The sequence below is a fragment of the Mus caroli genome, unplaced genomic scaffold (genome assembly GCF_978045245.1).
Source record: "Mus caroli unplaced genomic scaffold, Mus_caroli_1 scaffold_14, whole genome shotgun sequence".
Lineage (NCBI taxonomy): Eukaryota > Metazoa > Chordata > Mammalia > Rodentia > Muridae > Mus > Mus caroli.
In genome coordinates this window covers 68759322-68781748 of record NW_028227269.1, presented here as the reverse complement: position 1 = coordinate 68781748, position 22427 = coordinate 68759322, and the positions used below count along the sequence as shown (strand labels likewise).

At 44.0% G+C, this 22427-nt stretch overlaps 1 protein-coding gene across 16 annotated transcripts in view; it reads left to right on the top strand.

Moving 5' to 3' along the window:
- Window positions 1-22427, top strand: part of Trim9 (tripartite motif containing 9) — a 103053-nt gene that overhangs the window by 38987 nt on the left and 41639 nt on the right. For all 16 annotated transcript variants that reach the window (XM_085830419.1, XM_021178920.2, XM_021178919.2 and 13 more), the window contains exons 2-3: window positions 16283-16378; window positions 18259-18381. In XM_085830419.1, coding sequence (XP_085686545.1) covers window positions 16283-16378; window positions 18259-18381 — 219 coding nt within the window. The remainder of the gene's footprint in view (window positions 1-16282; window positions 16379-18258; window positions 18382-22427) is intronic.

The window sequence follows — 22427 nt, the reverse complement described above, 5'->3', positions numbered from 1 at the left end:
AGTTTGAGAAGAGAGAAAGATACCCTACATCCTCCTCTGGCCTGAACACACACACATCAGCCCATGCACCCACATATTAACATGCATGTATCACAGAGATACAACACACACATAAACACAATACCACATACAGAGAACACACACACATACATCAGCACATATGCCCACATACTAACATGCATGTACCATACACACACACACCAGCACATGTACCCACATATTAACATACATGTATCACAGAGATACAACACACACACACCATACCACACACAGAGAACACACATCAGCATATATACCCACATACTAACATGAATGTACCACACACACACAAATCTCCCTTGCCATTTTAAAGGTTGTAACCCATTGAAAAAAAGCACTCATCTAGCTAAATTTTTCTTTATTCCACAAGGATGTTGTGTTAGATTCATTAACTTCTTTGTATAACCGCATGATAGTTGGCTTGGTGGTGCTTATTTCAGTGAACTCACAATAGCTTCCAGGAACTGCAGTTTTCGTACTAAGTGAGCAGAACTCTATTTGCAGTAATGACTTCAAGGCTTCGTGACTTCACTAGTTCCTGTGGAAAGTGGAGCCTCCCTTGTGTTCAATCTCATTTAGGTTTTCAGTATCCCAGCTTGTTACATTTACCAGGGAGACATCAAATTTCTTTTGCAGTGGCTTTACAGAGGTATGATTCACTTACCAAAAAAAGGGTCACCTGCTTAGTAGGTTCTAGAATAGTCACTGTGTTGGATGAACAACACAGCCATCTAAATGAGGAGTTTTCAGTCACCCTGGAGAGAAAGCTAGCGCTCATCCACAGTCACTCTCTACTTCCCACTCTCTCCTGCCGCTGACGTTTCCTTTTCTTATCCTGGAAATTTGATTTGCTTCATACCAGAGGACCTGTGACCTTCTTCAACTTGCTTTGTCTACTCAGCCATGTTGCTGTATGTATGGGCACCTCCTTCTTGACAGTAGATCATTCCAGTCTACAGACCCATTCATCACTGTGGTCATTTGGATTGCCTTAAAGACCTTCGTGTGGCTATGTGTTTTTATTTCCCTGGGGAAACTTAGGAGTGGGTTGCTAAGTCACTGTGTAGCTCTGTTTTCCTGCGTAGCGCCACGCCCTTTTCCGTAGAGCTGTACCATCCATCTTACACACTTGCCAGCAAGTATCAAGCCTTCTACCTGCATCTAATCACCGACACTTCTTCCTGCCTGCTTTGTTGTCTTCATCCTAGTGGGTGTGAAGTGGCACCTTGGTGGATTTTGTGCTTTGATTATTTATATACATGGTGTTCTTTGCCATCAAAGGAGACTCAAGTTGCTTATTCTAGAAGTAGATGGTTTCCACATCCCTTTAAAAAGTGCATAATATTGTATTAATTCCTTTAGACTCTCATACGATGTATTTTGATCATATTTACCCACGACTCTTCCCTTAACTCTTTCCAAATCCACCTCCACCTTTCTACCTCCCACCAACATCATGTCTCCTTTTATTTTTTATTTTTTAAATAACCCATCACGTCTGATTTGTGCTACCCACATACTCCTGGGTGTGGGGCCAGAGCTTTTCACACTGTCTTGTCCTTCTGTGTCGGGTAGAGTTCAGTCAAACAACTGAAACCGCTAAAAGCTATAAATGAATCGATGAAAAGATGGAGAGAGAGAAAGAGGGATATGGGTAGATGGGCTTACAAGGATTTCCTTTATGCCACGGTGGCTGGAACTGTTTGTAGTCTCCATAATGACCTCATATGTTAGCTTGCAAGCTTGCTGGCTGCAGGGTGGCTGCATGGGCAAGCAGGAAAGATGGGTGTGGTGTGGAGGAGAGTTAAAGAAAGCTGAAAGCCACAAGCACCAGCTGGACCCTAGAGGGTGGTGATATGATAAAAAAAAAAAAAAAAAGACTTGCAGAATCTGATGTCTGTGTGGAACTGAACACACTCACATGCATATGTGTGTGCACACAGGCAATCACATGCACCTGGTATAGTATCCCCCCCCCGACCCCCAGCAAGTTTCCTATGACGCTTCTGTGTCACCAACCTCCTTTCTCCTCTGGCTTTTCAGCCTCAGACCCCAGGGAGAGCGATTGAGAAAGGACTGTGTCTGTAGAGATGGATAGATTACAACCTCAGTGCTACAGAGACATGGGAATGTTACAGGTCCAACATCCGCCTTATTCTGGGCTAGTTCAGCACCCTCCCAATAGCCATCCCTCGCCCACCTCTGTGTCAGAACTGACATTCTGTGACTAATAGAAAAAAAAAACCTTTTGGAATCTACTAATTCAACATACCCCCTGGCTTCTACCAAGCCCAACGCTGTCATCAGATTGAGTCTTAGGCCTGTGGAAGAGCATCCCCCAATCCTCTCGTATATGCTCCCAATGTGTTTTAGATTTGCCTTGATTGATCACTTTCTTTGTTCTGCAAGACTAGATAGAACTTCATGAAACGACCTCCATGTCAAGTGGAATTTAGAATAATCTAAATCTGTGTCCCTGGGCCATAATCACTCAAAATGGCTACAGAATAAATTATTCCTGTTCCCTTTAAGACGAAAGCTATGTTTTTTTTTTTCTTGTTGCTGGTTTGGGTTTCTTTGTTCCTGTTGTTTGTTTTGCATTAACACTACCTAGCCTTCTAGGTAGAAAGCTAGCTCTCTAGCATGACAGCAGATGCAATTATATGTGTCAGGGCCTCATTTAAGCAAGGTGTTGTGAACATTGTTAACTACAGGCTTAGACAATGCCCTGTTATGTTTAGTTTTGCATTTCCAGAGATTATACCCAGGGCCTAGGACATGATAGGTAAGTGTTCTACTACCGAATGATGCACACCTAGTCCTTCAATGTTTTAAGACTGGGATGATGGATTGTGGAGTGCGTGAGCACATACAGGCATGTGCGCGTGCGCACACACACAGACACACAGACACACAGACACACACACACACACCTGCATTGGAGAGAAGCCAAGGTTAAAGGCAGGAGGTGAGAAGGCCAGCCCTCTGTTCATGCTTCATGCAGAAAACGCTAGGACCAGGTCTGGATATGAGGAGTAGCCAGCAGCAACAAAGCAGGTCATATTCAGTGTCCTGGGGATGGTGCATGGCATGGGGACATCAATCCCTCTGCCATTTCTCATAGGGCCAGGCTGCCAATGTCCTCAGAGGAACATTGTTATCCCAAAGAGGAAGATGCCCAGAGGAGAAAAAAAGCCTTCATACTACAAGGCTGACTCAGGATTGCCTTTTAGCCTGCAGTGACATTAAAGTGGCTTCAAGGCCCCCTCCTTTCCTCACCAACATTGTTCCTGCACTTGGAAGTCCTTTGAACTACAGTCTCATTTGACAATCTAAATGAAAGATTTAAAGGGAAAATCTTTGGTTTTGGATAAAAATTTAATGTGAATGAATTTCTGTGAAAGGATAATGGGTATTTGATGGAGAAATAGAGATGGCCCCAAGGGATTGGCTAAGAGGACCAGGGCAAGATGCCATGTGAAGTGGCTGGAACTTATCGCTAGTGGCAGCCACCATCTTCTGCTGGGTGGGAACAGCACAGGCTATGTATTGGGGGAACTACACCGTGGCTTTTAAAACCATTCTCTTAGCATATGTGCTTCCATGCTGGGGACTGATACAGCCTCTCTCTGCCCTCTGCAGAGGTGTGAGGAGTCGTTTCAGCTGAAGCTGTGCATGCATCCCCTCCTCAAATCTCTGCTCACAATATCACCTGTCTTTGGGGAGCCTGCTGCTTCATCAGGAAGGCCACGATTCAGAAGAGACCCCTAATCTCAGTGTCCTCAGAAATTTGAGGCCACATGGAATTCATTTGGTGAATTATAGTGTACTAGATGGAGAGCTTTTAAAAAATGTATACTCACATGTAAAAATTATTTATTTATATGAGTGTTATTGGCAAGTGTATTTATAAAATACTATTTAAAACACGTATCATGTTCGACTTTTAATTCAATTAAAAATTTGAGATGTTTTGATACATTTTTAAAGTAATATAATAAAATAATGGGGTTGCTAAGGAGGCGAAATGGAGGTAAATGGACGGTAGTAACTTATACCCTTAACTGAGCAGCAGATAATTAGGATCTCTTGTGTCCTGGCCACATTCAGAATAGCTCTGGAAACCTCTTCTCTTCAAGGAAAGAGGAGGAAAGGCAGGTTATAGGTAACATGTCCTTAGATCCAAGCCCTTGTCTCTATTAGATTGAACCATCCCTGCTATTCCTGAGAGGGTCAGGTTCTCATCCAGGTCCCGGAAGAGAGTGCTGCCTAGCCAACACATCAGGTCTCTTTCTCTGTGTGATGTCAGGGGTAAGTCCAGCCATCCGTCACCTCGAGCTACCTGTCCCTGCTTGGGTGCCCTTTTGCAGGCTCTTCTTAGGAAATTATCACACAGTTATTTAGTTGCTTACAAGATCAGCCAGGTCCCATGGCAAGATGTATTTCTGTGGGAATCAAACCTTAGATTCTACCTCACTGAGAGAAAACAGTTGTCATGGAAACCATTCCTATTTTCACTAGGATAGAGCTGTAGTTCACTTACACAGAGACAGGCTGATAAAGATATTGAGCAGAGAATGAAAAAAATCATATGCAGTTAAATTCATTTCCATGGGTAATATTGATCATCCCTATTTGTGCTGTTATAGACAAAAATTGGCCTGTAAATCCTGAATCCTGGCAAAGCTATCAGTCCTGGTAAGGCAAAATGTAAATCTAATGTAGACACTAGCTAAAATACCCCAAAGTCTGTCAGCTGTTAGAATAAGGTGGTGTTTGCATTTGTTTGTAAAACAGTAATAAGAGGGAGAGCTGTGCTAAGGATGACTGCCTTTCTTTGTGTTTGAGCTTTTTAAATGTAGTGTTAGGGTTATCAGAGAAGCGTGTGTGTTTTGCCATTGATACCAAAGAAACAAATGTCTCAGACTCATAGTCAAAGACAGGAATGAACCACATGTGCCCACATGCTCTCCTTACAAACTAGTGGCATTGAGATATGGCCAAGAGGGACTCCTGTGTGTCACAGGCCTTATCAAGTCTGTCCCAGTCTGAAGAGAAGAATGCTTCTCAGAATGGGTGGAGGTGTGGCAGAGATGGTGTGTGTTATGGCACTCCTCGCTCTGGTGTCTAGATCTCCTGCTCCCTTGAAGAATCACCTCTGCTGGAGTTACTTTTCTCATCAGTGTGATGAAACAGCTGACAAATGCAACCTAAGGAAGCAAAGATTTGTTGTGACTTAAAGATTCAGGGGACACTGCTCAGGTGAAGGGGAGCACTTGGAGGCTTGGGCAGGAGGTGGTGGTCATACTGTGTCCACAGTCAGGAAGCACAGAAAGATGGATGCTGGTACTCTCCCCTTTTAATCAGGGATCTCAGCCTATTATGGTACCACTGTTTAGGATAGGTCTTCTGACCTCAGTTTACTCTAGATAATCTCTCATAGGCCTATCCAGAGATTTGTATCCACAGCAGTCCTAAATCTCATCAAGTTGACAGTCAAGATTGGAAACAGTGGATCACAACCATGTTTCCAATTAGGCATAAGTAAAATCGTGTGCTTGTGGAAGAGACTCGGCCTCGCAGAAATAGCATTTGCCGAGTGACTAGGTTTTGAGTGTTTCTGGGCCTCAGCAGCAGAAGGAAAACTGGCATCTTGGTATGGAGAAGGGCACCCAGGAGTCCGAGCATCCCTTTGGTTCTCGGGTGACGTTACCTAAGGATCAGGATGCTTCTGCTGTAACACATCCAAAGACTTGAAACCAGAGGGAAAGATGGGAGCTTTAAACAGAGTGGAGAACTAGAAAGGGGCCAAGGAAAACCACCAAGATAAACAGGAACCCGGTGCTTCAGTCTGTCCCCTGAGACTTTTGTTGCTGTAGATACGAAGACTGAGTCTGCCCAAGATGACAACCAACCAGGGAAGAAACAATTAGCCATGTTGAATTTCTGTCACTTTTAACTTTTCAGTACAGGATGTTCTATGTGGCCCCAAATTCAGGATGAGTTGTTTGAGTCATTAGGAAGCTTGGGGCAAAGCTTCTCTCCCCACCCCCCAACTAAATACTAAATATCACACTGGCAATGGTTAAGAGTACATTTGAAAACTGAGATTAAAGGCATGTGTGCCACCACCGCTAGCTCACAAAGTCAGCCTTAAGAATAGTACCAGGGGGAGGGAAAAAGCTTACTTAACAAATGCTTCAGGCAGCCCTCTGCATGCCAGCACTTCTTCCAAATGCTTTGCAAATATCACCAGTGAGAATTTTCCCCTGAGCCAGGAAAAGATCATTAGGAATCCTGGGGCAAAGCTTCTCTCTCCCCCAACTAAATATTAAATATCACACTGGCAATGTTTAAGTGTACATTTGAAAACTGAGATTCTACATTCTAATGTTTTATATGACTTATTTTATGTATGTTTGTGTTGGGCTGAGTATATATGTGTGTGTGCCAGGAGTCTTCAAAAGCCGGAAGTTGAAAAACACTTCAAAAGTGTTGGATCTCCTGGAACTGGAGTTACAGGTAAACTGTGAGCCACGTGGGCACTGGAAACTGAATGAGATCATCTGCAAGAGCAGTCAGTGCTCTTAATCTATGAGCATCTCTCCAGCCTCAAGATTGATTGATTTGTTTTTCCTACCAGACTGCAAATACAAATGTGCCATTGATACTATCTGAAAAGATTCCTCTTACCACTTTCTATGGATATATAAATGATAATTCCCCAAGGGCAATTTTGGCAACTTGATTTTCAAAACTCTCTAAATATGAGTGCTTGTTGGTCAAGCATGTTCAACTCTAGAAGTAGGAATAATTTATAATATAGTCAAATTGTTACAACAGGAATTTCATTTCAGCTCTTTGCAATAATGTGAAAGCAACCTAGTTATGAAATAAGAGATGAATTATGTAGATTGTGATGATGTACAGAGAGCATTACACGGCAGCTTTGAAGTTAATAGCATGAGCCCTGGACCCAGACTGCCTGCCTTGGAAACCCTGCTTTGCGTCCTAACAGTATTATGGCTTTAGAACTCAACCTTCCTGTTAGATTCTATCAGTCGCAAAATTGTCTCAAAAACCAAATGAGAGAATATATTTAAAATATTACAAACAGTAGCTGGCATATAGTGAGTATTGTGTAAGTGTTTTGTAGCTATTGAAAAGTAGAAAGATATTTGTGTTACATTACATGAAGAAGGCAGATTTCAAGATAGCAATTGATCCTGGCATGACCCCAGTTTTGATGATATTCACTACTTAGGAACATGTGGATCTGCATATAAATGTATAAAAGTTATCAAAGGCAAATATCAAATGCCTTTTAGGTTGTCCTTCCAAATTCATTATTTAGCTTTCCAGAAATGAATTCTGGGTTTTGAAATAAGAGAAAAGTTATTTCTTAAATAAAAACTTATCTTCACTAGCTACCTCACCCCCCTCTTTCTCGCTGTCTCTGGAAACTCGAGTGGTTGTTGAGTGGGCATCCCTGTTTTAACAGTTAACCCCGAGTCTGGAAGGAAGCAGTGAAGACCTTCTCATGTAAAAAGTACATTTGTGTCCCGAAAACTACTGATTGGCCGGATAACATTGATTTCTAGTTGTATGCTTTTAATTTGTCAATGAGAATCTCATTGTGCAACTGAAATTTTTCGTCTCTCGAGCTGAAGAATCGTGATCCTAAGCCTGTTTGCGCATCTCAAAACTGTTCCCAGCAGTATCAGGCAGCAGACTGCTGTCCTTGCTGCAGGAACAGTGTGTATGGTGTGACAAGAACATAGCCAGGGCAGCCCAGGGAACCCAAAGAGGATGACTCAAAGTCTGCTGAGACAGCTCTCCACAGGAGCAGGCAGCATTCGTGGAAAGGCGGTGACTTCCTCTCTAGAACAATAAAACCCAGGAATTTCTCACCACTTAGCCCAAGGAAGACCTTTCTGAGCTCGAGTTGTGCATACGTGGCACCTGCCTAGCATCACACATTTCCCAGTTAGACTATCCACAGGCTCGTGTGTCCTCTGCCCAGTCCTGTGCAATGTGATGCTGTCATCTCAGCCTCAACCCTGACGCCTAGTGAAGTTTCCTGCCTTCAGTCACAGCAGACCCTGTGTGAAGTCTCACTGTCCCAAGCACACCAAGCAAGGAGCCAAGGAGACCAGACAATCAATTTCACCTAAGAAACTGCAAATTCTAGGCAAAGGTGGCTGTTTTTACTGTGTCCTGAGACCAGAATTGGCTTCTTTTATGTTACTTTTAAAAATGCCCATTAGGTAGAAATAAGTGTCTAGTTTGAGAACCTGTTTTCTAGGGCATAGAAATTTCTAAAATTTGGTGGGTTGTGACTTCTAAGAGTATACCTAATGTTCAAACAAATCTGGACAAAACTGGCTATGTCTTGCTGGAAAGGTGGAAATATTTATAATATTTCTTGCTTTTGCTGAGAGGTAGAGAAGCTGTTACCTCTGTGCCTGGTTATTAGACTATCCAAATATACAGAACTTTTATTTATTTTTTTACTTTTATTTTATTTTAATTTATGATCATTTTTTTTCAATTCGTGCTTATAATCAAACCCTAGGCGTGTGTATGCTAGGCAGGCACTCCATTCCTGAGCTATATATCCAGCTCATGGTTTGGGGAAACAAGGTCTCCCTGTGTAATTCAGGTTGGTGTGAACTTGCTACATGGCCCAGTCTGACTTCAAACTCTAGAGTCTACTGACTCTGCCTCCCAAGGACTGGGCAGCTGTGCTTCATCACCCAAGCCGTGTGTGTGTGTGTGTGTGTATGTGTGTGTGTGTGTGTCTGTCTGTCTGTCTGTCTATGTGTGTGTGTGTCTGTCTTTCTGTGTGTCTGTCAATATGCCTGTGTGAGTATGTGTTTGTGGTTTTGTGTGTATGGGTGTGTGTGTGTGTGTGTGTGTGTGTGTGTGTGTGTGTGTTATTGTGGTACTGAGGATTGAGCCTAGGGTTTCAAGTATGTTAGACAAGCATCCTATCATTGATCCCAGGCCTTATTTTTATTTATTCTTTTGAGAAAAGGTCTCACTAATTTTTCTAGGCTCACCCTGTTTATTATATATTCCAAATTGGCCTTGAACTTGAGTAGCAGGGATTAAGATCTTATGCTATCAAGCCTAGTTATTTTATTGGATTTTTTTTTCCTAACAAAAGTTACTATCTACCATGGTCTTACATCGTAGACATTGGTTAAGTTCATAAACCACAAAAAAAGAATAATTGCTTTCTGAATTAGTTCTGTTTCAGTCCCAAACATTGCAGTGCCCTACCAAACAAAGTCCATTTCCTCTTCATATTGTGGGTCAGGCAATTGAGGTTCTGGACCACACATCCTTCATTCTGAAGCTCTCAGCCACTCTCTGAGATAAGTCCAGTGTAAGCTAAACTAGCCTATACCAACTTGCAACTCAAAAAAGTCTCTTGCCAACTCCAGTGGTGTCATGCTTTAAAGTCAACTCTATTAAGAGCATATAAAAATTGGCAACAGTTTCAAATCATAGTAATTTTTGAGAGCTGATTTATCAATGCAAAACTGATTTGTATGTCAAAGATGAAGAGCTGCCAAAAAAAAAAACCCACATGTCCTGAAGCTAACAAAAGTCACATGACCAAAGATAACAATGGGGCAGGACTCTCCAGAAGGTACTGCAGATCATGTGACAAAAGACCCATAACATACCTCAGTATTTAAAGAACTGTAGTTGACTAAAGCCCAAGTAGAGAGATGTGGTCCAAGTATCCAGTGATTTCTGTATGTGTGTTTCATATTATCCTTGTAACAGGAAGGGGATGTAATGTGCTCGGATGTGCTCAGCATTGTTAGAAGTGTCTTCCATGCCTCCCTCCCTGTTGTCTTGGCCATACTGTTTTGATACACTTACAGTTATTGTCTTCTTGTAGAAGACAAGGAGTCTGAATCTTAGATTGAATTCTCTAGACACAGACTGCCACAGTTTCCTACTTGTAGATAATGGTTTAGCACTCTTGGCATCTCCATCTGCAAGGAACTGAGCCAGGTTTGAGCAGAGTTGGGAGTTGACCTCAGCCAGTCTACAGGAATTCTGCAGTTAGGATAGTCCTTTGGTTTTGGGAAACCCATGGATGGGAGACAGCCTTTATCACAACAGTTCCCTCCACACAAGAGCAATTCCTAGAGCAGTCTGTTAGCATCCATTGCTCCCAGCAGCTCGAAGGATGCATAGCACTAGGAGAGAATTCTGGGCAGAGCATTTCATTGTTCACTACAGTTATAAATATGCCCATGATCACACAACTAGCAAAATGCTAGAATTCAATTGCTGGTCTGTCTGACTTTAAAGTGTGTCTATTTAACACTAGTACTATATTGGTCCCTGATACCCTATCTGTCTGATTTGTTTGTTACTATCTGATATCTGATATACCTTCTGATACATTTTTATGGCTTAAAAATGAGAAAAAGTTGGCACAATTGGATATGAATTGTTGAAGAAAGGGAAGAAAACGGGGCCATTCATTCACTAGCTTTTGCTATATGTTTATGTACGCAGGTTTATCAATAAGGACAGGAGATTATATGTAAGGGTATATCAGGTTAAAAGCCTTCCATCTATCTATTCTATGCGTGGGTCAGGGTCAGATTCATAATAAACATGGTAAGCTTCATGTACTGTCTGAGAAAAGTGAGAGCTTGATGTGCAGATATCCCTCTGATCTATCACACATGCTTCAGGTGCCCTTAAGAACTCATCACCCAAGAACTTCAAGATTTTCCTGGATCACAGCCAGGGTTAACAACTGCCAACAATAAGCAAAACTAGAAATTAAAAGATGTGTCTGTCCTTGCAACAGAGAAAACAGCCTAGCAAGAATTAAACCGAACTTTGGTTTGTACCAAGGTGACTGGAGGATGGTGTTAGAGGGAGAGAGTGGGGGAGCAGATGGGGTGAACAGAAGTGCAATATTGTCAAGGAAAACAAAAAACTGTAAAAAGTAGGAAGAGTCAGTTCATGGGCGAGGGATTCATCATAGGAATATGACACAGTTGTGCTAGTCCAAGTCCTAAAGACCAAGGCTGAGGTCTAATGGAAATGGGGTTCCAGGAAGCCCTACTAAAATTTGGCCAAGAAGACAATCTTTGTCACAACCAAATTAGCAATGAAGATGAGCATGAGGTTCAGTGTTGATTGTGAATGGGACAGGATCTGCAATTCCCTGGCTCACCAGCCTCCAGGACCCCCTAGAGGATGAACTTGATAGGTTAGGCATAGTGAGAAGACACAAAAAAGAATGGTCTGCGCAGATGCCCTGGGTTGGGCTCTAGACTGTATAAAAGGGGAGACATGGGCTGGTGAGATGGCTTAGTGTGTAAAGTGCTCTGTAAGCCTGGCAGCTGGAGTTCAAGCCCCAGAATCCACAGAAAGGCAGAGGGAGAAAACAGACTCTGCAAAGTTGTTCTCTAACCTTCATGTGTGCCACAGTGGCACATGTGCCCATATGTGCACACATAAACACACACAGAGAGAGAGAGAGAGAGAGAATTTTTTAATTTAAAGAGAAAGCTAGCTGAGTAGAGGTACTCACTGCTCTCTGCATCGTTAATACGATGCATTGTAACCAGCTGCTTTGAACTCGTGCCATCTTGACCTCTGATGGATTGTACCTTCAAACTGAGAGCCAAAATAAACTTCCTCCTTGAAGAGGGAGGTCACTGGAGTCAGGGTGTTTGTTTGTTTGCTTGCTTTTAATCACAGCAACAGGAAATGTAGTAAAGACAATGGGAGAAGATCGTATATATATATATATATATATATATATATATATATATATATATATATATATGATCTCTGGGGTAAGATTGTATATAATATATAATCCCTAGATCTACACACGGCTCAGAATCAGATTCACAATAAACGTGGTAAGACTTGTTTACTGTTCCCTAGCAACAAGACCTCTATGACAGTCGCTTCTGTAGCTAGTGTTTGCTACTTTGTGGGTTCTTCTTTCTTCTACCCTTTCAACAACCTAACACTAGATAAGAGAGAAGATAGAGAGGGACAGAAAGAGACCCCTGAATAAAGTCAGGGGTCAAAAAGGGGACAATGTTATCATTAGACTACTAGCTGCTGACTAGGGGCATCAAGTTCCTTGAGGCAAGTTTGATCTTTGTCATCAGGATATCTAATTTCTTCCACCTCCTCTTTCTCCTCCTCCTCCTCTTCTTGTTGCTTCTTCTTTGCCCATAACTGCCAACAACCAACAATCCACCCCACCTCTGGGGCACTAGCATTTATATATCCTCTGAAAAGTCCCCAAAATTCCAAACGTCACACACTTGCAGAAACTGTCTGCAGATGGCAAAATCATGCCCATGTTAGAGCATGAGACAATCATAGTCAGCCCCTATGGACAATCTAAGGCAGCTCAATATCTCATACCCAGAATTAAAATGAAAACACATTCTTATATTTCTGTGTTGTTGTTGTTGTTGTTTAAGAAACCAAAACGTCAAAATTATCATTACAGCTTCCCCCAAAGCCAAGTGCCTCCCACCCCTCCGACACACTAACACATATGCAAACATTTCACACTCACACACAATCAGCCCATATGACCATGGAAAGGCAAGCCAGTGGGGGAAGGGAGGCCTTGCTTATTCTAAGCATGTCCTGAGCCAAGAAATCCATCAGGGGGTCTGTGGCTGCCTCGTCATAACGCTGTCCTTCACTCTCAGAAACCACCTCAAGTTAGAAAACAAATATCCAAGAAATCCAAAATTATAAACAGCCTTTGGAACCATGCCCTTCTCCCTCCCAAGACTTCAGTGCACAGGCAGAAAATTCACAGCACTGCTCTGTGATCCTGAATACAGAGCACCTCTGTTAGCACGAGCTAGAATTAAAATGCTTTAAGGAAACCAGATCAATAAGTAATAATGCTGAGCCAACTATGGCTTCCAAATGTGCTCAGGAAGTTATCCTATGAAAACCGCACATGTAAATCCTTACAATACAACATTTTCTGCTGATAAACAGCTACCTACCGGCGTATTTTCACTGTCTGCTGCTGAATTCTGCCAGTGGACAAAGCCTGAGGGAGGTTTATAGATCTCGCTCTTCTAATGTAGCTGTTCATCAAATATCAAAACAATTGTTAGCCAGGTAGAGGACCCTCAGCCTCCAACACAGACACAAAAAAGACTGAATCTGGAGACATTTTTATTTATTTATTTATTTATTTATTTATTTAATTTGCAGTTCATTTAGTGCTCTGACATATTAGATACTAAATGAAGACAGAGCTCTTTGTCTGCTACTAAATAATATTTAAAAGATCTGTGTAGGGAGGGTATTTGTACCTATTTGTGTTGAGTGGGTGTGTGTGCAACTTGTACATGCCAGTGTGCACGCTTAAATGTATGTAGAGGCCAGATGTGACTTCCTCAGTCATATCCCATCTTGTCTTTTGAGACAGGGTCTTTCACATAACCTACAGCTCATCACTTCGGCAAGGTTAGCTGACCAGCAAGCCTCAGGATTCCTCCTATCTCTGGCTTTCTTGCACTGAGATTACAGACATGTGCCACTGAGCCTGGCTTTCTGGAGATGTTGAGTGTGTGCCTGTGCAGCAAGTACCTGGCCCACTGAGTTGTTCCCAGTCCCCATCATAGCTTCTTCTAAGTATGCAACAGTAGCCAGTCAGTAAACCCTTATGACTTTATATAATAATATACATTTCACAGACATGATACATTTTAAGGTTGAAATGTAAGAAATCGGGCAATTTAATGTGTGTGTAGCCAGATGAATTTGACTCCTTCTCCCAAATTTCTAAGTACATTTACTAAGGAGACAGGAAAAAGATCTCTGTAGTCCAGCAAATTTTCACTCACTTGGGGGAGATGGAGAAACAGGGGTTCTAAGGATAACAGTGAAAACCAAACTCGCCTTTAGAATCAGCCTCTCATTTTATTGTTGTGTTTTCAAAAGGAGAACCCCTTTCTTCTTCTATTTCCTGGGATCTTGGAAATGGCTCTTAAGGAGAAAATTTACTCCCAAATGACACCACTAAGATACGGCGACAAAGCGATGAATGGCCCCTTCACAATGGTGGACTCACTATGCTCTTTCGTTTGGTTGTCCTGCCATGCCCTCTGGAGGTTGGGACACACGGCAAAGGAAAGGTGAACAAAGATGTTTTCCAGCAGATCTTATTCGAGGAGTCTGTCCTTTGAATCCCGCATCATCAGGTGTTTATGTGCACAGGAATGAAGAGAGTATAAACATGGATTAAAACCACCCAACATTTATTAAGGATGTACCTACACTTACAGGGCCCTGGCCTTTAAATACGGTGACTCATGCATTGCCCACACTCAAGAAGAAGTAGAATTCTCATTTTATGCAGGAGGCAAAACTATGTATAATCCTTAAACAGCCGGTAGTTGGCAGCATCTATGAAATGGGACATAATGAATGCTCCCTTAAGCATTGCCCTGTACTCACAAGAGCCCAACCACAAAGTATTATTTCAATGCTCTTCCCCCATTCCCCCAACCCCCATTGGAGTAATTCAGACAAAGGTGGCTTTCTCAGGGCCACTTAGCAAAGGGCAGGGCCAGAATTTAACCCCTTCTAATCCTGTCTTCTTTCTACCCTCCTATATACCCAACATTTGGCCTGCATATTTTAAAGAAAATGACCCATTTCATATTTAATAAGACAAATATAAGAGAAAAAAATTCAGGACCAAAAGATACCATTTTGAGGTTTTTGTCTTTTTACTGAAAGGGGAAGTGAGGCATTGTACTGGTGGAGGAGATGGATAGGGTTTGGACTTTGAAGAAAGCACCAGAAGGAGGAGGAATGAGAAAGGTCTGTGTCGCCTGAGGGACAGAAGGGTCTGCCCAGCCTGCTGGGAGAAGGTATCTTGAATCTAAATGTCTTGCTAATGGCTTCAAGGAATGGAAGCCTCAGCACAGAGCTGAAGTAGCAGTTTGTTCTTCCCAACAGGAAGCACAGCGTGAGAGTTTTGAGATGCTGACCCAGAACCCAGTCTTCAGCCCTCCATCCTTACTGCACTGACCTCCTCTTTTGAAGATATCGATCTGCCGCAGAGGCAGAAAATGAAGAGGAGAGGCTACCCCATGACAGCTTTCCTAGACCCTCCTTTCCTGGGAGACCTTCACCCAGGCCCCACTGATGTCTCAGCAGACCCCAAGGCTGGGAAGCAGTGCTCACCTGTGCACACATTGCCAGGCAGTTTGGTGGTGTAGTGTAAGACTCTGATGAGCCTTACCTTACCGGGGACCCCCGAGTGAACAACGCCAGGGATCAATGCAAAAGCAAGAGGTCCTCTTGCACCCAGAGCAGAGGCAGCAACCTTGGACAGCTCTCTTGGCCAGTTTTTATACAGTTTTCAGGGGTAGAATAGAGCAGCAGCCACTAGGCACAATGTGATTAGCAGAACAGTGTGACTTTTAAACTGATAGATCCTTAGGGAATGAGGTAACAAGGGCTTTCCTTATCTGCAGGGGTATCCCCTGTGGTCTGAGGAATGTAATTAGCCTCTCCCTTCCAGAGGGGAGGGGTGCCTATGTGTTCTAGGACCTTTCTCTTCCAGAAGGGGAGGGGTCTGGTGGAATTTCTCAAAGTTCCTGAGCTGACCTCTTCAGTAGGAGTTAGGAAGAGAGCAGACCTTGGTCTTGGCTAGGAGGCTGGTGTGGGATGGACTTGGGAGAAGGAAGAGGACCTTGGCCGGGTGGAATGCCTTCCTGGCCTTTTGCTTTGTGGTTACCATGCCTGTGGCTCCAGAGCATCACACAATATCCCAACCCTTCCTTCTTCATCCTGCACTAGGGCACCTTCATTATTTCTGCCCCTCACTCCCCACTCCTCAAACCAATGAGCCTTTGGGCTAAGAACTGTCAATAGGAATCAGTTCCCTAGTTTATTTTTTTATGCCTATCAAAGGAAGTAAACGATTAGCTAATGCAGTAAGGGGCACTCTAGGTACTATCCTGTGGCCAGGAACTTTCACTGCTTCATAGAAGAAACTGCTCAGAAGCCCAGGGAAGCATTGCCTGACTGGCTACCAGAACCCACCCCCACAGTTACCTCAAAGGCCTAACCCCCAACAAGAGGACCCAAGGCAAGCCAATGGCTCCCGGGATTGGGAGTCTGTTACTCTGAACCCCCACATGGCTCTGTATAATGGCAGCTCAAGCTTTCCTTCCTCTCTCCACAGAGCCAGCTCTCCCAGGCCCTGAATGGATTGTCGGACAGGGCCAAAGAAGCCAAGGAGTTCCTGGTGCAGCTCCGCACCATGGTACAACAGATCCAGGTACTGGGAGGGGGTGCAGGGTGGGGTGGGGGCACGGAGGAAATTCCTCTCTCTTTCTCCCCTGTCTGCTCTACACTGGCAGACTCACAGTGGCCAGCCTCACACATGCCCTGTCTTGAGGCATCTCCTCTGACAACAAGCAGGTGTCTGTCTGTCTCAGGTGCTTCCTGCCTTCCACTCGGAGGCCCTGAGTCACTGCTACAGTGCATTTAGACAGAGACCTATTTCCTCATGAACCCAGATTGTTCCTGAGTTCCTAAAACCCGATCGGTCCCTAAGCCCCAGTATGCTGGACATTAATTGTTTCTTGTCTTCTCTCCTCCCCCTTCTCCCTCTCTCCTCTTTGCTTTCTCCCTGGCCCATTGTAATGCTTCTTCCTTCTCTTCTCAGATACTGGGATGTTGTCTAGCCTCAGTCCCCTGACAACTCTACTTTAGATTGGTTTATGTGGACACAGTGACCAGCAGGCCAGGCAGCAGATGAGAATGCATACATTTCCCACTATAGCTGGAAGGGAGAAACCACGAAAGGCCCAAGACACCAAAACAATGACCCTTCTGCACCATTTACCTTCTTACCTGTTTTGAGCTTTGCCTCAGAGAAATAGCCTTAGCTCTGCCTGCGGGGAAACAGCTTTCTCGGTGACTATTTAACCCATGTCAAAGCAGAAATGGATGACTAATGTACACTAGCCTCTCAAAACATCGCACGCTAGTTGTGTTGCTGTTTTTATGTGCAGACCCGTGTTAGACCCGTGTTGATTCCCTAGCAGTTTTGTATACTTCCTTCTGTTTTTCAAGGCGACAGTTCATCAATCAGCCCTTTCTTTGCATTTGCTGGCAGGAACTATGCAGCCCAGGGCTGCCCCGCCCTGTGCCTTGCCTCTCCATCAGAGCAACGTGTTCTTTCCCTAAGGAAACAATAGCAGAACCTTCAGGGGGAAGGAGCCCTCCTATTGGCCCCCACCCACACCCTACATAGGGCACAGAGAGCTCTTAAATGATGAAAGTCCTCTCGAAGGACTTTCTCTGAGAATTCACACTGTTGCCAGGAGAGATCAAATTAGCATCTATGGAGCTGGTGCTCTATCTAAATCTGTCTGAGACAAAGAACCTGTATTTGAAGTGGCAGAATTAAGTCTCACAGCGTATCACCCTTAATAAACGCCTATAATTCCAAATTGCTAGTCAAAAGAACTATATGGGTTCAAGTCAAGTAAAAATGTCATACCCAGCATTTAATTTAAACACCATGGGGCCACACTCCTCCCATTTTCTATGTGGCTCCCATGCCTCAGCAAGCTATTGTGTCTTTTCTGATTTTTATAGCAAGAAAATGCTGTTACCAATATGATTTTTTTTCCTCCATTGTGGTCTTCCTTCATGCAAGGGACAAGTACTTTTGCCTGTTATTCTTAGACCTTATATACCTCTGTTAGCACTGGGTCATTGTTTAATGTGGAGGAACCTTTGTCATCCTTCTTCTCTCTTCTGTTATGTGTAGTAATCCTTTCTCTCCCCTGCCTTGGCTCTCCTCTTCCTCCTAGATACCTCTTTCCAGCCTGCAGAGACACCCATCACAGGACGTTTGTACCACACTACAACCAAAGCTTTACTGTACCTATTATAATTCAAGCTGAAGAGGTGGTTTCTTTTGATAAAAGTTAATTTAAGCAACAAATACCTCTCTTTGTACATATAAATTTAGAGCAAAATGTTTACACAATGGAGTACAGTTCACTAGTAGTTTGGACAGACTCAGTGTACTCTATGGACAGGGCTCCTTCCCATCTCTTCAGCAGGGAGAACTAGGGTTCTCTGGTTTCCCTGGCTACCTGAGCTCCCCATGCATGTGCCTGAGAAGTGTGCTCTCTTGTTCAGGAAAACAGTGTGGAGTTTGAGGCCTGCCTGGTGGCCCAGTGTGATGCGCTCATTGATGCCCTAAACCGAAGGAAGGCTCAGCTGCTGGCCCGGGTCAACAAGGAGCATGAACACAAGCTGAAGGTGAGTGAGGCGTTAGGGTCAGCGGAAGGTGACCATCCAACCTCCCGGGTGATGGTGGGCAGCCACACGAGGGTCTCCCTCCTCACCCACATGGCCTGGCCGACAGGAACAGACACATCCCTTCATCCTCCATTTACCTCAATTTGCTTCAAACTCCCTCAGGTTCCTAACCAAAATTTGCTGAGTGACTTCTCTAGGCCAGGATATGCTGTCGGTATGGAAAATAACAAGATAAATAAAAATATCTCTATTGGTTCTACTCTCCTAGGAGGGCAAATGTTAAGAAAAGCATCCAGGGGGAATCTATCATAGGCTAGGTTTTTGGTTTGATTTGGTTTGGTTTTGGTTGTTTTGTTTTTGTTTTGCAAAAAAAAAAAAAGGGGGGGGGTAGTCAGTCCTGGGAACAGGATTAAGGGTGGCCACTCATAGGCAAAAAAATATGTTCTTGAGTAGATAAATAGAACATATGTTTTCTAAAAAAATTTGTAGACTTTTCAATATAGACTTTGACCACTAGAATGTAAAATTAATGCAATATAAATCTGGGGTCCCATTAACAGAACTGGTCACCCACCCTACCTGTCACCCACTAGCATCAAGACAGGAAGTGGGAGCCAAAGGGAGTCCAGTGTATGGTGCTAAGGACCATACACGTGGCCAACCGTCATCAGGCCTGGTGAGGGGAAGCATACACTGTTATGGCCCAGGGGTTAAAGGCTGTCTATTGGATTGGCATTAGGAGATACAGGGGCTACTTTAAGGGAAGTATTGAGTCAGTGGCTCATTGACAAATATTACCCAGCAGGTCTGTTACCCAACACCAGAGAAATATCATTTCTAAATTCAGATCCCAGTAGCTGAACCAAGGAACTTTCAACAATGAAGGAGTGTATGAACAGTGTCCAGGTTTGTGACAAGGGTGAAGGAGACCCTGACTGTAGCCTCCTTGCCTAAGACTCCCTCCCTCTCTTGCCATCTGCAGCTCCTTAAAGTGCATTCAGAGATGTATGGCTGCTGCTTCCCTGACCAAAGTCAGGAAGGCAGTGTTATTGGGAACAAAAACCTTTCCCTGCTGCCTTTTGACTTGGATTGTCACTCAGGGGACACTTCAGGATTGAGGCAAGCAGCAGGCTATGCTTCCAGACAGGAAGGGCTCCTGAGAGCCTCGTCACTTAGTGAACTCTGTGTCCTGACCTCCAGCTTGGGCTCTCTGATGCCATCTACACCTCTCTGGGTTTTGCAGAGAGCAGAGGTACAATATTATTAAGGACCCGGATTCTTGGGTAAAGAGAATAGCAGATCTCGAAGTCAGCATATAGACCTAGATTTAGGATGGGGATGGGGAGTCCCCAGAATGCTAATGTTATAGAGCCTGTGTGGGTAGCAAGGAGCCCCAGAGCCTAAAATCTGAACAAAAGCTCCCCGCTGCTCACAAGAAGTTCCATGCAGACAAGGCATTTCTCCTCAGTCACTGGGTTACAGTGCTGCGAAGGGGTACAGAGGAGGCAGGGACACAGTGGAAGCAATGAGTGTTACCCGCAGATGGCTCCAGCACAAGTGACCAGCAAGCTTCTGGGTGAGAGGTGGTCAGTTCCTTAAGGAAAGCCACCAACAGCTAGAATGGCCACCGAACACCTCATGGGAGAGCTGGCCTCATAGATACTTAATCTGTAGGTGTGTGTTCATGGCCACTGCGTTCCTGCCTGCATCAGGAAGCCTGCCAGGGAAGATGATGGTGATCTTGACGTCAGTCAGTCTTCAAGACTGATGAGAGTTTCTGCTGCCATCCTCCACTCAATGACTGTCACGTTGCCCTTCCTTTAGTTCCCTATAGAAATGCAGAAATTTACTTTTACAGCAGTCCTAGGAATATCTTGTGCATTTGTGTGTGTGTGTGTGTGTGTGTGTGTGTGTGTGTGTGTGTGTGTTTTATTGAGAATTGAACCTAAGGCCTCTCACACACTAACCAAGCACTCTACCACTGATCTACACTGCCCACACTCCCTCCTTTTTAAAATTTTGAGTCAGAGTCTTGCTGAATTGCCCAGGCTGGCTTTGAAAACACTCTAACATAAGCAGGCCTTGAACTTGTGACACTTCTGCCTCAGTCTCTAGAATATTTGTGCTCACAACTTGTGTCACTAGACCTGGCTTCACAATACCATCCAAATCACATAGAGATGTACAGAATAAAACTGCGGCTGTCTTTGGAAAAGAAGCTGGACAGCTGGAATCACCCAGCTGAGAACCAAGGCAAGCATTTCAGTACCTACCTTTTGCCCAATGGAGTCTCTTTCACCAAACATTGCAAGAACTGGCACCACCACAGTGACCACAGTGAATATTTGTGGTACTATGCAGTCCCTGTAGAGGTGACTATAGCTGTCCTGTATGAGAGAAACAGAAGCCAGCAATCTCTATGGAAGAAGAAATCAAAGATTGGAAAAGTGTCATTGGTCTATGTCATTGTCAGCAGACAGCAGAGCATATGACAGCCCCTCTGCCTCTTACTTGGTTCCATCTCTGCTGGTCAGAATTGAAGATCTTACCATGGCCTGTGCAGTAACTAGATGCTTAGGATTGCAGGAGATGCTCAGGGTGCAGGAGATGCTCAGGATGCAGTACATGCTGAGGAATGGAGTCTACCACACCCCCAGGCCTCCATTCCCTCCCACTGTCCTCATCTTCCCTCCCCCCCCCCCAAGCCCTTCTGTTAAGGAGGGTTGTGCTAAAGGCCACATGGATGCCACAGGGCTACTGGGCAAAGGACACTGGTGCCCTCATTTCACCCTGCTCAGACTCTGGAGGACAATGAAAAAAAACAGGAGGCTGGCCGTTGCCCTCGGCAGCAAAGCTGTTCTGTCTTCTGTCTGTATGATTCTTCTGTCATTTTCAGCTAATTGTATCTCTCGCCACTTCTAAGAGCAGCCACCAATGCCACTGCCACCATAGCTACAGACACCAGCCCCTGTGTGCTCTCTTCTTTTGTCCCTGCCTGTTCCCCTTCTTGTTTTTGTCACTACCAACATTTGTGAAGGAAGACTGGCCATTTAAGGACATCTTCACCAAGCATAGCATTTTGTTGGCTGTGTGGTTGGAATCTCATGTTCTTCCATTTCCAAGAGCTGCTGCTGGCTGACAAAGAGGCTGTGTGTGTGTGTGTGTGTGTGTGTGTGTGTGTGTGTGTGTGTGTGTGCAATTCAAAAGGCATGGTATGCTGGGGAGGCCAGTGTGGATTTATGCGTCTTAGTACTCTCTCATGCCCTTTTCTTACAGCACTGCCAAGCTGCACAGATATAAGAGCTCTGGGGAGACAAGATGGAGTCAGGTGGGGAAAGGCCTAGATTTTTTGTTACAGAGAACAGACTGGGTGAGAGGTCATACATTGTCACCAACTAGCTCTCTAACTCTGAGGAATTCTGTGGCTCAGTTTCTTTTCTCTGTGTGTGAGATAGAATGCAAGTAGAAAGATTATTATTCTCACCTTGTGGGCCATGCAAAAGCACTTATCACAGTATCCAACATAAGAAATTATATGAGTACTTAGCACAGTACCATCTTTTGGGCCTGTTTTAAAATATAAATTGAAGTTGCTGCTATTCTGTGGTTTGAAAATGAGCAGGGAGCTGTGAGTCCAGTCTTGGGATGTTGTAAACTGATCCGAGTTACCGGAGGACGTTAGAGATAAGCATCTGTGAGCTTCCAAGAAACAGTTCTAGCCTGTGTGTGGAATTAGTGAGTTTGCTGTGCAGTGTTTTAATAATCAGCAGAGGAAGCAAGATATTATGCTATCACTCTTTCCAGGTCCTCTGCTGCTGGTTACAGCCCCAAACTGTCCCCACTGCCCCTGACATCCTTGCAGGGAGTCTGGACAACATTAAAATGTGCCATTGATGAGACCTATGCTTTCTGTGTTTTACAAAAATTTACATTATTTCCATTATTTCAAAGTATCACCTGAGAATTAATTTTGTCTGTAATACTTTCAAACTTGAAATCATTCTAAAAAGCATCTTACATGCTCTGTCTCTCCCTCTCCCTTTCCC